General features: G+C 35.9%; 1 protein-coding gene across 2 annotated transcripts in view; it reads left to right on the plus strand.

Annotated features, from left to right (window-relative positions):
• LOC134539256 (uncharacterized) overlaps positions 1–17,037 on the plus strand; it is a 115,873-nt gene that overhangs the window by 84,582 nt on the left and 14,254 nt on the right. The window contains exons 1-4 of one of the 2 annotated variants that reach the window (XM_063381074.1): positions 1,677–1,761; positions 5,121–5,338; positions 6,580–6,670; positions 15,016–15,101. In XM_063381074.1, the coding sequence (XP_063237144.1) occupies positions 5,264–5,338; positions 6,580–6,670; positions 15,016–15,101 (252 nt within the window). In that variant the 5' untranslated portion in view covers positions 1,677–1,761; positions 5,121–5,263. Of the gene's footprint in view, positions 1–1,676; positions 1,762–5,120; positions 5,339–6,579; positions 6,671–15,015; positions 15,102–17,037 lie in introns of those variants that run through there. The other variant, XM_063381075.1, reaches the window with a different exon arrangement.

Below are 17,037 nucleotides of genomic sequence, written 5' to 3' on the forward strand. Positions count from 1 at the left end.
TGCAATAAAATCTTTGCATTCAATTTTTACCCACTTTTCGACGTTCGAATGTGTTGAAATTTTGCATACGTATAAATAACCTCAGACAATACAATATTTTGATAATTTAAGACCTTAGTGTTAAGGTGGAGTTGGGGGGGGGGGGGGGGGAGTGGGTAAAAAACCACTAATTTCGAGCTATGGGTAATAACTATGCTTTTTGTGTATCCATGAAATCTGTGCATGGTGTGAATTTTCCCTGGGGTTGACTATGCCCCTAGGGGGAGGGTTAGAGACCCAAAATTTCGAAAATTTTAAGACTCAATGCTCTTTAGAATTGGAGTGTTTCCGATCCAAAAGTTCGGGTTATTGTGGAAAATGGAAAAGGAGGGGGGGGGGGGGCGTAATGCCCCTAAAATTTGAAAATTTTGAAAGTATATTCCTCTCGATTTAAAGTTTTTCATAGGTCGTGTTATGGTGGAAAATGTGTCCGGGCTTAAATATTCTTCCCCTAAGATGGGGAAAGGGGATGGCGTAATGCCACTAAATGTGCAAAATTTCAAAAATATATTTATTTTTCTTGAATTAGAATATTTCGAGTGGTTGGGTTCTGGTGGAAAATGTGTCCAGGGTTCGACTTTCTTCCACTCGGAAAAGGGGGTTGGGGAACTATAAAAGCGTTTATTTTTAATTTTTTTTTAACTATAAGTTTTTTAAGCTTAGGATCACAAAAACCCTTTTTAAATAAATCAATGATTAAAACTATCTGTGCCCGTAAATGAGGAACAAAGAATGTGTTAACACATGGTATTCGCACAACTATTAGTATGGTAGTATGTAGAGTAAATTAGTTCATCTACTTGACGTTTTATTAAAAAAGTTTTTATGTGAAATAATATTTTCTTCGGCTAGAAGGAAATTGAAGCATCAAAAAATTTACTATTCTTCTATAAAATATTTTAGAAACCTGTACACAAAATGACCAACCTAAAGTTTGAAAAATGATTTATCTCAAGGAACAAATATATCGTTTCTATCTGAATAAGTATCCAGGGAATATAGTGTATATAGAGTCCTGCAGCCTTCCAATTGTCAGTTGGTTCTCAACCCTGAAGATATCTGATGCAATGCAGAGCGAAATGCAGACTACTTTTGTAGCCAGGCTACAAGGCTACAAAGCTACATTTATAGCCAGATGGAGAAATTTGCTATATTTCTATCAAAGTTGGAGCTTATGGCTCCATTATAACATAATGCCGAAAATTAGATTTATTTTTATTCATTTTGGATTATAATTAGGATTTTTCAATATGGCGGACGTTGCATCATAATTAAAAATGGTGGAAGCCAATATGGCAGAAAAGTGACGTCAAAATGAAAAATGACGGAATCCAAGATGGTAGAAAAGTGACGTGAAATTGAAAAATGACGGAATTCAAGATGGCGGCTTCGACATCATAATTCAAAATGGCAATCCCGCAACGACCACCCCGCTCGGTTTCTGAAAGCCGAGACAGTTTGTCATTGTTTTTGTTCGAATTGTCGAACAGTTCACACGCTGGCGTGGTTTCCGTTCCGGCGGAAAGACCGCCCGCCCGCGGCGAAACGCGGGACCGCATCTTATCGCGTGTTTGCACAAGCGCTCGCTATCTTGACCGAAGCGCTATCGGCGTCACCGGGGCGACAGGTGCGGGTTCTGGCAGCGCCGAGGGTTCGTTGAAGCGAACACCGACCTCGTTCCATTGTTCGCGTCGCCTGCTCCGCGAGGACTTAACCTTACAGGTACGTTGTTTGGATATTAAGGCCCCCACCTCATCCTTCCTGAGCTGCCCGGGCACATTGGCGGTGTGAAGAGCTTCAGGAAAAACAACGCGATTTAAAAACGGCTCAAGATAATCCGAGTTGGGGCCTGCTTACGAAAAGCATTTAAGAGTTCCTTGAGGGCCGAAAAGTACTTTTGATCTCGGATTAAGTTTTTAAATTGTAGTTTCAGAAGAGTTAAAATGGCTAAAACGCATGTTTTCAGAGTAATTTTTCGGCGTAAAACAACCAGTACAGATTCTTGAAAGCACTTAAGGGACTTGCATTACCCCTTTATGATCATTTCTAGGCCATATAATGTTACGGTCACCGCTCAAATTTCACAGTTATCCTGTGACGACGAGAAGACTGAGCGCCAGTCCAGAGGCTACACCGCGCTAGAAGCACCAGCGAGTGTCGCGCTTATCATCCCGCCTCACTAACACACATACACCCGTGACGAGGCGGGCCCCTTAACGAGAAAGTTTTTACGAATGCGCTAAGGGTGGATGAGGTATTCTAGTTCTGAACTTCGTTTTTAAACTGTATTTCTATAGAGTGGAATTGGGATACACGCGTGTTTTCAGAACAGTACTTAAGGCGCCTGTCTAGTCAGCGGTGTACGTGTGTTGGTGACGTGGGATGATAAGGGCGACGTCCGCTGGTGCTTCTAGCGCAGTATCGCCTCTAAGCACAAGGCTGTGGACTGGCGCGCAGTCTTCTCGTCGTCCATGGGTCAACTGTGAAATTTAAGCGGTGACCGTAACATTATATGGCATAGGAATTAAGGCAAAGGTGTAATGGAGGTACCTTAAGTGTTTTTCAAGAATCTGTACAGGTGGTTTTACGCGTAAAAATATACGTGTCAGTGCAAACGTAATTGATTTTAATAATAGATTGAATGTATGTAGTAACTTGCAAAATATATTGACTTAAAATCTAAAAGTTAAGTTAAAAAGCAGCATACAGATCTGATTAGGATGTGTAAACTTACTATAAGAATGTAAATATAATAATTATAGAAGTAGTACTTAATAAATACTTAAGAAATAAGGTACTTTGAAATAGGGTTATGTCTATGTATGTCTTTTTGCCACCAAATAAAGCATTAAAGTTAAAAGATACCTCCAAATCGTCAAAGTGTGCTGTTAAGGTTATCTATTTGGCATAGGGATTTCGTGTCTTTTACCCCTTAGAGTTATTTAAATATAGTCATATTGAAAGTAAAATCTTATTTTCCAATTAAAAATCCTATTTTCATTTGTTACGTAACCAAAACGAATATTCCAATCTTACAGGACACTCGATAAAAATCACTAAGGTTATTAGATATTTGATTTTAGAAAACGTTAAATTCAAACTAACTGCATGATTTCGTGACCGTTGACGAGAAAGCATTTCATTTGAAGCCATGTAATGTTGTTGAAGTTCACAAAAATTTAACTTTCAATTAATAGTTAGTTATTGGCTGCAAGGTGTTGTGAAACATCAGAAAGACCGAGTAAAATTGTTTCCTAAACAAATTAAAACTAAGTGATTTTGAATGGGAAAGGTCAATCATAAATGCCAACTTTTCATTAATTGTTCCTATTCACAATGACAACTTAATTAAGTGGGTTGAACAGTAAATATATAACTTGTTAATCAATAATTATGAGGCCATAAAATAAGTGTTATAATTTTAAAATTAATACATTTTCGACAATTTTTTTTAGATGGATAAATATTTATTTTATAACTGTTAAACACACCAATTAAATAAAAAAATCTAAAGCTAACTACTTTTTTATTATTTTTATTTGTTATTTTAAAGTTAACGACAGATTAATAAATTTTAAAGATTAGTAAAAGAAAAGACTGTACTGGGAATGTGAATATTTATTTAAGGTCTACGTGAAGTGTATTCAATTAAGCCTTTCCATGACAACTAGGATCATTGTTATTTTCCCCTGAAACCTTTCTCGCTAGCGTTTGCTGTAATCTTCTTTCCCTCGTGCATTAGTTCCCTCGTATCACCCACACGCATTATTCTTGGGTGCTTTCCGTTATTCCAGGAAGCTTAGGACTAAATCATCCTCTCTCTCGATAACTGTTTTGAGTGGATTCTGACTCGAAGCCAATGTCAATTTAAAGTCATCCGTGCAGATAACATTTCCGTAGAATATTTCCTATGAAATCGTAACTTTTTTTTTGTTTAAACCTTTGCGTTACGTAACTGTACGTCACGCGGTAATTATATAAATAATTGTATAACTTTATTACATTTATTATATTTTTATATTATATATTATGCTTAATATATTACATACTTATTATAAATAGATGATTACATTAAATATATAATTATAAACCCCAAAACGTTTCTCTGAATCCAAGAATGTAAAGCTGTGTATTATAGGCCTTTCTCATGTCCCAATTCGATTTAAAACATCCTTTGTTTTACTCATACCATTACAACAAGAACACATCAGACCAAACGGACCATCTTAAAGAAATATTTTTAACGCCAAATATAAATCCATAATATCCTTACTGCTATTTTACTTCAAGCCTACATTATGACACAAGTTAAATTTAATGTGTTTGTATCCGAACGATTATATAAATTTCCTTGCCGTAAAAACGAATGGCCAAGTTTCATGTTAATAACGACAATACCGCATTCTGTACACCATTGTAAATATAATCATACTATTTTTAAGATTTGTTTGTAAAGTCAAATTAAAATTGTAGAACAGATCAATAAAATATTTAGTCAGATATTAAGGAAATGTCCTAATTTTTTAGTGTTGATAATTTTAATTTTTCCATTTGCTACTTTGAAAGGGTACATTTTAAACCAAAAGAATTTATTTTGGATCAAATTTTTTTAAATAAAAATTTAGTAATCTGCATTTAGATGTAACCACGTTTAGGCAAAGCCTAAAATTTTATTGAATGCCTCAAGTGGACAATGATAAAGTCGCAGCAGATACATCATCCAGAACTTATAATTAATATTTCAAACACAGACTAAAACTGTTTCCTAAGTCATCCTTTCTGCCCTGCTGAAGATCAATTTTCAACAGGGAAAAATAAAAAAATATATATAACCTTGCATCTGTTGAATCCCAGACAGATTTTTTTTTTACTTGTATCAATCCTAATGATGATGTAGAGACGCTTCGCGTTCGTTATGCTTAATATGACTTTCTGTTTTCTAACAGACAGTAAGGTTTTTCTAACAGAAAACAAGCTGTCACAAGAGTACCAAGACCCGTGAAATGATATTTGTTGCAGGCGGTTTGATGAGGACTTTTGGTTCCCTGCAGTTCATGACTGGCGATATATTTATTTTCCAGGAAACCTCATGACCAACGTTTGAGCCGCAGCCAGCCAAACAGCCGTACGTGGTGGCATCGAGGTATAATTACCATAAGTACCGGCGGAAGCAGTTTGGTGTGTCTATTCCTGGAGCAGAGCGTCTTTTCTCCTGTTCTCCGCCATGAAGATTATTCGGGAGATCTTATTTGGTCCCGCACACAGCAGGATAGTCTTCAACTTGGGAGTTTTGTCTGGGGTAAGTTGTATGCACCAGCATAGTCTCCAACTTAGGGTTTTGTCTGGAGTAAATTGTACGCACCAGGATAGTCTTACATTAGGGGTTTTGTTTGGGGTAAGTTGTATGCACAAGGATAGTCTTTAACTTGGGAGTTTTGTCTGGGGTAAGTTATACACACTAGGATAGTCTTCAGCTTGGGGTTTATGTCTGGGGTAAGTTGTACGGTCTAATAATTTTTTCTTGACAAAAGTACAGATTTTTGAAACAAATATATAAGTACATATACGTTTTAAAAACAAATTAAACAAGTGATATATTTTTATTGGAAAATGTCATCCACTCCATATTTTTTTTCTTTATAAAATCATAATGTTTTATTTAAAAAAAATTATTTTAGAGTTTATTTTTTGAAGTTAACATTTTTTCTTGTGTAATTATGTTTTTTTGTGTTATAAATACCACTATTATTACCCGTTATCACTATGACAGGACAAGATAAAATCTCATAACCAAATTTTTTTTCCTTAGGTACATTCAGTGTAGGCTATAAAAAAATCATTTATATGACTACAGATTCTAATAAACATTTGTAGATAATGATAAATAATGCCAACTAGCTATTTGATGCGGGTATATTTCAAGTACGCTCCATTTTTTTTCGCTACGGTTTGTGTTTATTATCTTTTTGAAAAAAACAAAATGCTAAATCCTTTTATTTTATATTCCTCCTGTAAGCTCCAACACTACATAATAGTATTTTCAAAACCTGGTTGATAGGACATCGTATGTAACAAAAAAAAAAAAAAACCTTGAATCTAGATTTATTCTTCTAGGTCTAAAACAAGTATTAGTTTAAATTAATCAGTATCGAAAAGAGATTTTTATTGGATGAAATTACTTAATTTTTAAAGTATAATGAAACTGTTACAGATGATAATATTTCCAAAACTTTGTTAAGTGTGTATATATATATATATATATATATATATATATATATATATATATACCTTACTAATTTTCTAATTGATGAAACAATAGCTCAGTTTCTGGCAAAACTGTTGTAAACGTAAGTACAGAGTTAACTTTCTATTCTTATATTAAATAGAAAGGGATGTCTTAAGGCACACTATAATTTGATTAAGTAAAAAATTTCTTCTTTAAAAAACTCACCAAGGGTTTGAAACAATAAAACGATGTTGTTTTGTACAAGGATGGAAAGTATACTGTTTTAACTGTGTTTGTTTGTGTGTTTCCAACAGCTGTTGGCTCTCGTGGACTTCGTAATGTCAGTGCTGTACGTGAGGAGTCGTCGAGCCCTGGAAATGGACGAGTCTGATTACGTGGTTCGAGGTAATATATTCCCCCTATACCAATTTCTTTGGGAGGTCTATTTCACGCTACAGCTTCGGTCCAGATAATTACGGGCAAAGGAGCACAGAAATGATGGGTCACACTGAAAGCGCAACTAATTTACAATTGCGCAACTTAGTAGAAAAGTGTGGCAGGGAGGTTACACAGTGGCTTTTTCTCCGACGAGGATATCCCCTCATCCTGTGTTGCGTGCAAACCAAGCTGAAATAATTACGTAGGAACAGAAATATGCCATCTTGGTTCCATTATTTTTTTTGCCCATAACATATGTTTACCGTTTAATTTCTAAAATGTGCCTACATTTAGCAGATATCACACATTAATATGTTTTATGAGTCTTTTAAATCGTGTCTTTTGACAGTTATTATTACAGTATTAATCATTTTAAAAATATTAAACTTAATTCTACTCGTCAATGACTTCAATACGAAAAATATTTTCAGCAAACAGAGACCACTAACATCAAGTAGGCTACTGCGTTCAGTTTTATACTATGCTTTAATGAAGCTAAATATCAAACAGTACGCTATACGAAGTAGGACCGGGATAAAACCTTTTACTCTGGCATGTTCTTTTGAGTAGCCCTTAAAAGTCATTTTATGACCGTGGCTGAATTTTTAAGGAAAATGCTTGCATTTTTTAAAACTCATAAACATTAAAAGTTTCAGGTTAGTGGTGAGCATAAGTTTTTGAATGTAACTTTAGGTTCAGTATTTCTTTAGTTACTCAGCATTAAATTACGAACAATTTTAAATAAATAAAGAGACGGTCACAATTGGCGAAAATATGAATGCTGAAATGATACGTGCTTAAGCACGAAGCACAGATAACCCTTTTATCCGTGAACTGTCGTAAGTTTAGACCTGATATAGACACGTTGTTTTCTGTAGCAGAGTGAACTCCGAACACTAATACACAAATAAATTCGTGTAATATTTCAATTGGCTGCTGGCCCATTTTAACTTCAAGCAGGATAAAATTTTATTAAGGATATGGAAACATGTAAGGTTTTAATTTTTTGTTGGTTGGATTTTCTACCTTCGGGGCATGTCAAAACAACACATGATCCGATGATAACCCAGTTCTAGCTTATAAATGTATGCACAGCATCCTCTCGGAAAATAATAACGTTACGTTAGGAGGCAAGGTTGCACACAGTAAGTCTCATTACTCAACGTGAAGCCGAGAGCAAATGAAAGGGAGAGTAAATCACGGTTCTGAATTTAAAAAAAAAAAAAATAACGAGTCGTCGTTGTTTCCTAGTTAAAGGCCTATTACAAAAAGTTTTTTAATCACCAGCTAGCAATGACGGTGAATATAAATGTTCATTACGCAATAATAATAGTAGTCTACTATTGTTAATAATCCAAAATAAAATTAATTATTATTTTTTAAATAATTATTTGCAGACATAAGGACTCTATGTTCGCGATGTTCACTACGTGAGTAAAATCACGAGTAAAATATAGCCAGCTGCATCTCAGGTGTCACTGGCCTCACAAAGCTGTGTTCGCTATGTTGGCGACGTCACCGGGTGTTTAGTTCTCGGCTGTTTTTATGAAACGTCGCTGACTTCTCACATGCGCAGATAATCAAAAACTATATATTTTTCTAATTGTTTTCGCAAACACTTTTATGGTGACCCCAACGAAACTATTAAACTCAGAAATACCTCTCGGAATACGGCATCTGGTAGGAGTAATTTCGTAAATGTAACGGAAGTCACATGGATCGAAAATGTGTAACAACGGCGCTACCATCTGTGGTGGCTGGCAGTACTCAAAAATCACAAATCCGAATGGAAACTTTACATTATTAACTGTTTAACAAAATTGGCGGTATTTCAATAAAATTACTTGTCGAAAATCAGGTCCAAAGCCGGGGTCAAGTGAATTTTTCAAGTATTTTACTCTTTCATTGGAGCAGTTACATCAAGTAGTTAAAAAATATATTTCGGTCTGCAAACGGAATGATACGAAAGTCGAGGTGTAGCTACTGTTTAAAACACAATTTGCGTACATTCATTACGTTCGGCATTATTTAAAAATAATTTTGCGTTGAATTTCACGTCCGAGTTTCGTATTGTAAGTGTATTTTCAACTTGAGAACACATTAATTAGAGGTTAGATGTTACACACCTCTGGCGAGTACTTATGTACATTCTATATTTTTTGACGTGAATACGTCTTTAAAATTGCTTCCATAGTAGGGAAAAAAAAAAAAAAAAACGAATGATAACAAAATCAGGGGATACAGTTTGGTGTAGTAACTACATATATATCATCTCCACCCAAAATTTAATTACACCACTAGATAGCTAAAGGATCAAAGAATTCGTTACGCTAAGTGAGGACTGTGACGCATCGCGCGCGGTGGAGGGGGAAGCGCCGCCATTTTGAGGTCATTTTGCTGCGTTTCAAGATTTCCATTTAGCATAACTTTTGACTCGTAGAAGCTACGACGTTCGTTTGGGTTTCAATCGTCAGCTCTCGTCAAAACTTATCAAACATTAGTGTGAAATAGTTATAGTGAATGCATGTGGTGTTAAAATAAAACAAATAGCGTATTTTTATATTTTGTATAGAAAATATCACCTGTTACGTACACGTGTTCACGTACAACACTACGGCCTAGTCCATAAGACAGCCACACTCCATTTTTATTTTCCCTGGGTAAGGGGGTGAATGAGTGGGTGGGAAGGTGCACTTACTACCGCATCTCCCTGGATGCGCTCTTGTGTGCAGTTACGTGCGCCAACAGAACAAGGAGGGAAATAAAGAAGGGCGACTCTTAACAGTGGAAACTGAAACCATGTTTCACGAGACATGTGTCGCTATCTGTTGGGCGGGCCCACAACTACCAGAAAAATAAAAAATCGGAATAGAGGTTCTCATACAAATTTTTTTTTAGTTAATACGTTTTTTTGGTTGTATTAAGTTATCTCCTTGGCTGCGCAAAACTAATTTAATCGATGCGAAAATACTTAATGATGTTTTTGTAATAAACCGTCACGTAATAAATAAAGGAGTAGGAGGAGCAAAAACGCATTGTATTACACACCACAAAATTAGTGGCTACCTAAAGATGGAGTGAATTTCCAATAGTTTGTTTGCCTGATAATAGCTTATGCATTACTTCTCCTAATGAATTAATGTAGTTTAACGTCAGTAATATATTATGAAAACTGCTATCTAGCGGACGGGCCCATAACTACTTCAAAAAAACCTAGGTCTCAGGCTCTCGGTTATTAGAGTTTCTCCCCCCATGCGTGCGCCCTTGTAAGCCGATGCGAACGCACGAGGCCTGAAGCCGGCCTGGTTCCAGTCGCTCTCGCGAACCCCTAGCCCCGGGGGGGGGGGGGGTTGATGGGGGGGGGGGGAGGTGCGCGCATGCCCGACTTTCATTTTCACACGAGACCCGCGCCGCGTCACGTCACCTTTCTCCCGCGCCTTCGAATCATCGGCGAGCGAGCTACGGATCAACGCAACGGCGCGCGGGGAGTATCATTAGCCTCGGAGATCACGACTTTTGCGTCCCTGATCCCTACTCCCCCTTCTCCTCCTTCTGCATCCCTTTTACACCATTTCACTTGTCAAAAGCGTAGCAGTTCACACCGCGCGCGGAGATAGCAAATTACACTTACCGACCGCTTCGATCCGCCTCGAATCAAAAACCCCTCTCTCTCTCTCTCTCTCTCCCTCTCTCCTACACTCTCTTCTCGCCTCCGCTGATGACAGGGTAATCAGCCCGGAGGCTAAACACCACAAGGATTCTTCCCATGATGCCTCAGAGGTGTAGCAGATATGTGTTGCGTAGCGAAGTATGGCTTCGTAAGAGGTGGGGGAAAAAAGAAAAAAAAAAATGAGCGAGTGTTAAAAAAAAATTAAACTTATGCAACAATTGTATGATCATGGAAGTATTGCCGTTATGGTTTTTTCAAGCCGTTACGTGGTCTTGCAGACTTTTTTTTTTCCTGCCACAAAATTTTTTATTGGCGTGCGTACGTGTCATGAATCGGGATACCAGTTCGTAACGCATAATGAAGATTGGATGCATTTCGAAACGTTATAAAATATAAACTTGGTTTAGTATATTGTTATTGCGCATTTATGTAATTAGAGTAAGAGACGACGCATGCTCCATCAGAAACGGTTTTTTTTTTTCGTATATTTACGGTTGAATCTGAGTAACAGGAAAGTTTTTAGAACGTTCGATTCCGGGTGAATCATCTACTTCGAGAGAAGATATTGGGACACACGCGCTAACCAATTATAATTAAATTTAATTCATTATGTGCAGGAAATAGTAAAATATTCAAACCGCGTTTGCTAGGATTCAAAAATCTTTTGCGATTTGACCACTGAGAGACGAAAAAACGAAGAATTGCGTGAAAAAGTTACAGTTTCGAGGTATTTGGCAAGAAACGACGATTAGAAGAAACGACATCTTGTGACGATCCCAAAAAGGTGCCACCCACCGTCGCCGAACCGACCGGACTATTCGAGGAGAGGAAGAATGCCAAGATGGCGTACGTAGTCAACCCAGTACGAGTGCAGGCATCACCAATAGTAATCAGTTGTAACAATATTAACTATTTTAATTAAAATTTATAAACAGTTTATAGTAACTGCTGTCTTCTTTTTTTAACTTCCCGTTCACACGAGGTTTGTACGTTCAAAACTTGCAGCCCTATCCTGACAGTCTCTCCACATACACACACACACATATACATAGGCTATATATGTGTGTGTGCACACCGTTTTTCCATTTGGTTTTGATAAAAATATTTTCAAAATGGGACAAAAATTATAACGTGTTTTAATAACCCAACTTTGGCAACGCATTTATATTACTTCTTGCAAATGGCCACGACAGTGATTATTCAGGCAAGATTGTCTGACATGAATGTTTGCCCGACCATTTGAAATATAAGTAGATAATATATGTTCAATGTATCGAGTGAAAAAAATAAATCACAAAACATCATTTTTAACGCTTTTTTTTAACAAAGTATCGGAAAAAAATTCTTAAAATAATACTGACTTCAAAACACAATAACCCAGTACGGAGGACGAAATCTTTCGAATCTTTTGTCGGACACCGCACTTCAGCACTTACATCTGAATGTAAGGCCACAATTTTAACTTCCTGTTGTTGAAGGAGCATGATTTATATCACTAAAATAATTTTCATAACGAACTACCTTTTCGTATTTACTTTTTTTCTGAATGTATTAGAGACAGAGTACCAATTTTATTTAGGTTAGCTTGGTTATGAGAGTTTGTTTTGTTGTATCTTAACATTTAATTTACAATATATAGGCCTATGTGGTTAAGTTGTAGTCAAGATAGCACCCAATTTCTCCGCGTAAAATAAGTCGATAAACAAATACTTTATTAAAATCATTATTTTGAACACAACGCCGTTGTTATTTTGCACTGTATCTCATAGAAAAAACCTGGAGAGCAGACAAAGAAAGTTTAAATAAAAAAAAAACACAGAAAAAGAGCCAAATTAAGCCAATAAATGATGTTGAATGTATTGACAACACAGAGAATTTCGTGGAATCAAATGGTCAGAACAACATCACATCGCAGACGAACACAGTGGGACGACAACGACAAGACAGTTTAAAAAGAACAATAAAAACAGACAAACAACGACAGCACACAGAAACACACACAAAGTTGCGACGTGTTGTCTAAGGTTGCTATTTGTCTGTATTTACTGTTCTTGTTGCAACTTTATCGTCCTTGTCAGTGTTCTGTGTTCGTCTGAGCTTGATAAAGTCCAGATTACGTTCTTGTGACATACAGTGCAAACTATCAATGATGGATGTCCAAAATAATTATTTCAATCAATCTTCCTAGTTGCGAGTATCATTCAAAGAACAGATTGTACTTGTAAATCTCCCACTTCGTCATGTAAAGTTTTCGAAGATGAAAGTTATGACTGTGACCTGTCGTTCCGTGTGAAAAGTAAACATACGGGCAGTTAAAGTTTTGACTCCCCTGGTTTCAAATGTCCTCCTATCCTTTCAATGGTTTTTTGCTTATTCAATGGTTGGCTTAATTGCTGAGGAAACCTTTCGTTCTTGGCCCCAGGATACTCGCGGTTCGCTCGCTGTATCAATGACCGGGTTCCATCAACCCGGTAGTCGTAGAAAGCGGGTCTGAAGTACTTGCATCACAATTAGAAATATACGCTTGTAGTTTCAACACCCAGTCCAAATTCATATCCACCAAAATGATTCCGTTCTTTGAAGCTAGATCGATAGCTAAAATAATTGAAGAATAAATGTTGAAAGTTCTCTGCTAGCCTCGAATCAGTTAAGGACGAACGACGGGTGAACCGTCTCCAATGGCATCTATGTCAACTGGGCTAAGCACATCAATACGTAGTTAATTTATTTATATAATTAATTAAACTTGTCATCAATTTTATGTGTGTGTATTCATTTTTGTTGTCAGTACTTCATTTTGACTTGTTTTATGTTTTTTTGTCCCTTCTCGAGAATTCTGTATGTTAAAAATATCATTCCCATATAATTTATTAAATTTTCATTAATTATTATTTAATTTATAAACAACATTATGATGTTAATGGATTTGGCTACTCTTACATTAAACCATTTACCTAACTACAGAAAATCAATAAAATTTTAAGTCGATTCCAAAAAATAACTTAATCCAACTTTAGGAATTATAAACATCTGAAGAACATAAAAAAAATATTCCTTCATGTAATTCTAATAAATAATAATCAATGTATTTTAATTCATTCCTAAAATTTAATTCCCCCTTTGGTTACTTAATTTATCCATAACTCTAATTTAATTGTTTGATAGAGTTATTCGTTAAAAAATTTATTACTGCATTCATTAATTTATAACCTCATTCATTTCAGACATTCACTCTTCACTTTGCGGCGGTCGCATGAGAGAAAACGCGCGGCTCGCCGCTGTATCTCGCCGATGCCCTTCCAACTGGCCTTCAGAGGCGGCCAAGTGATGGGGGCGTGTTGTTGCACGGTCGAATGGGGCATGGAAGAGGAAAGGGGGAGGGAGGTATTTCTAATACGTTCGCTTCAAAGATCAAAGAGTTGCGGCTGGTGCCGATCGTTGAATGTGTGTCAAGGGACGCGCATTAAGACGAGAGATCGGAAGAAAATGTATATGGTTAGAAAGATTCGGACGTACTCGATTTTCAACGTGAACGGCGAAAGGGAACTATTTTACCGGAACGAATACGTACAACGAGGAACGAAAGTTCTGTTTTATTTTTTATGGCGATGCTTACGAAATATTGTTCTTTATTTTAACAAGCGCCTAATGATTTGGTTGAGTAAATGCTAAAACAAAACAAAAAAAAATGTTTCCACTTTATTTTGTTTAATTAATAGTCTATATTAAGTAATCCATACATATCATTTTTTACCTTAACATTTCCCTTGTAAAAGATTTACGTTATTCTCCCAATTTTTAGTTATTTTTGTATTATTTTTACTGTCTGCATCGAACCGTGTTTATTAAGTTGGCAAATAAAGAGTAACTGGATCTGACAACGATTAGTTTTGTGGTTGTTGTACATCTCAGTTTGATCAAACTATGTTCAGATGTTTAATGTTTCATCTCACATTCTTTCTGTAACATAAGCCATTAAAATGGTTTGGTTCAACACCAACTTAAAAGTTTGTGTGAACCCCTTATTGTAAGCCTGTTGCCATTAAAGCTGTTCAACATTATCTAGTGATTTTATGCTCGATATATTTTTGACGTGTCAACGTCTAATAAATCGATGAACGCCGGCTGCACGCACGAAAAAGTGTCCCGTTACGCACAGTGTCCCGTTATGCTGTGTCCCGTTACGCTCATTGTACGCTTGCGCCGCATCTATCTCTCTTCCACTCGATTGGAACAACCATCGATTTGACTTTTTCGAAGCACATTAAACTTGAAACACTCCCATTCGTTTCCTACTTTTCCTATCATCGTCCTATCCTTAACAGAATAACACAGATTGGAAGGAAATAAATAGCAAACATGTATACATGTTATAGTTAAAATAATCTCTTTGTTAAAGTAATAAACATTTTTGAATTAATGAGTGCAAATAAAAGTAAATTTATCAATTAAATTGTAGATTTCATTTCACTCCTTTGTATCCATACAAAATAGTGATAATTCAATAAAAATGATACAATTTTATTCATAAAAGTATGCAATCATTTCATCAATGTTTTTTTATGACGTTGTCACGTTAAACTATCGTTCGTAAACCGACTTTACAGACAACCGGTTTTTTTGTATAATTGTTTGTTCGCAGCATTCGAAGCGCTGTACATGACCTCGGCTTACCTCAGCATTCTGCAGTTCGCATCCTGCATGTTGTTCGTGTACGGATCTCTGGCGGTGAGTCGACATGAAGTACTCGTGCAGCGAACACACTTTAAGGAGCCCGCCTCGTCAGGAGTGTATGTGTGTTAGAGAGGCGGGCCTCTAAGCGCAAGGCCCTGAACTGGCGCGCAGTCTTCCCGTCGTCACAGGATAACTGTGAAAGGTGTAATGCAAGCCCCTTAAGTGCTTTCAATAATCTGTACTTGTATTTTTACGCCAAAAAATTGCTTTGAAAACATGCGTTTTAGCCATTTTAAATATTCTAAAAATACTGTTTAAAAACTTAATCCGAAGTCAAAAGTACTTTTTGGCCCTCAGTGAACCCTTAAAAAAAATTTTGCTTTTACAAAAAGCATGTTTGTTTCAAAAGAATTTTTTCTAATACCAGTTCAACATATTAAAAATAACGCTTATTTTAGATATATAAAATTAATTTGCAATTCTATTGTACAAAATAAATTTTGCTCTTTTTGAAAGTGGATATCTCATAAATAAATTTAAAATGAACATTAGGCTTTTCTATTGCAAGTAGTTATGAAAATCTTAAGCTTCCTGAACTATTTGAATCTTAAGAATCCTTATATGTACTAAAAAAATGTATATTATAATTTTCCCCATAAAAAATATGTTGGTATGGAAACAATATAACAATTTTTTTTGTATTCTTTTTTGGTTGCAGTAACAAAGATATGTTATGATATTTTAACAAATTGCAGGAGATATAATTTATTTTGGTAAATATGGGCATTTTATTGAAAAATGCATTTTGTTAAATATGTATGGTTATTTTTTTTAAAAAAAGCATCAATATAAATTTTTACAAGAAAGCTTATGTTTCTCTATCATTCTGTTGTCAAAATCGCCGTTGCTGTAATATTTATAGCTATATATAATATAGGTACTTGGACTACGTTAAAAATTATACCTCTTTCTTCTGCATTTCTCTTTATTGTGGTGTATTTTTTTTAAATACTTCTCCAAACAAAGATATACAACCATTTTTAAGATTATAAATTTCTTCTCAAAAGTATTACATTTAAGGCAGTTTAAATTGCATACCAAAATCCTTAGTTTTTTTTAATGTACATAATTATTTTTATAATTATTCATATTTGCTGTAACAAAATATCAAGGGTGTCATAATTTGATTGTGTAAATTTCCTGTCCCTTTTTTCTTCAGGTCCATTATTGAGTTGCCCTGCACAATATTCATTTCATATCTGAAATAGATTTTGTGAAAATTTGCTGCGAATTTGTGGGTCAACAGTGATAAAGCACACTTACTTGTTGGACTGGCGAACTCAAAGTAATTGCCAATTTCACTTAATTTGTCTTTCTTGTGACCACACTATACTTTTCGGTACAAAGGAGCGCTATTTTACGTTTTTTAATCAATTGCCATTTAGGATTAGGTGATACCTGCATTTCTAGTATTCATTTAAGTTTCGTACAGTGGTGACGTGATGACCGATATGTAAGGTGGCTGCCCTGCGCGATGCTTTGATTCAGCTGGAAATTACAGTGGATCGTCAATGCGAGGCTAACGACTCCTGTAAATTAAGTGATCGCATGCCCTGTTGCCCCTGTCGTCTTCACTTTGTGGTTTCAGTTGTCCCACAGTTCCGGGGAAACGCTGCAGGTAGTCCTACGGTGAGATGGTGTGTTTTAGGGTAAGGGGGGAGGAAAGGCATTAGAGACAGTACAGTCGTGCCCAGAACATTGTAGCCGGGCATATAACAGATTTGCTGGCAGGTAATATGGCATAAATGAGGATAACAGTTGTTCCCCGATTAGCCACTTAATTTCTTTTAAATTAAAAAAATACATTATTGAAATCCCTTTATGAAATATAAATTCATTCCTTTTTATTACACTGAAAAAAAAATCCACCTGTTTATATCACACTTATAATGAAATGAGACATCTAATTTATGCATAGTTTCACAGTTGT

This window comes from Bacillus rossius, chromosome 15 (assembly GCF_032445375.1).
Source record: "Bacillus rossius redtenbacheri isolate Brsri chromosome 15, Brsri_v3, whole genome shotgun sequence".
Lineage (NCBI taxonomy): Eukaryota > Metazoa > Arthropoda > Insecta > Phasmatodea > Bacillidae > Bacillus > Bacillus rossius.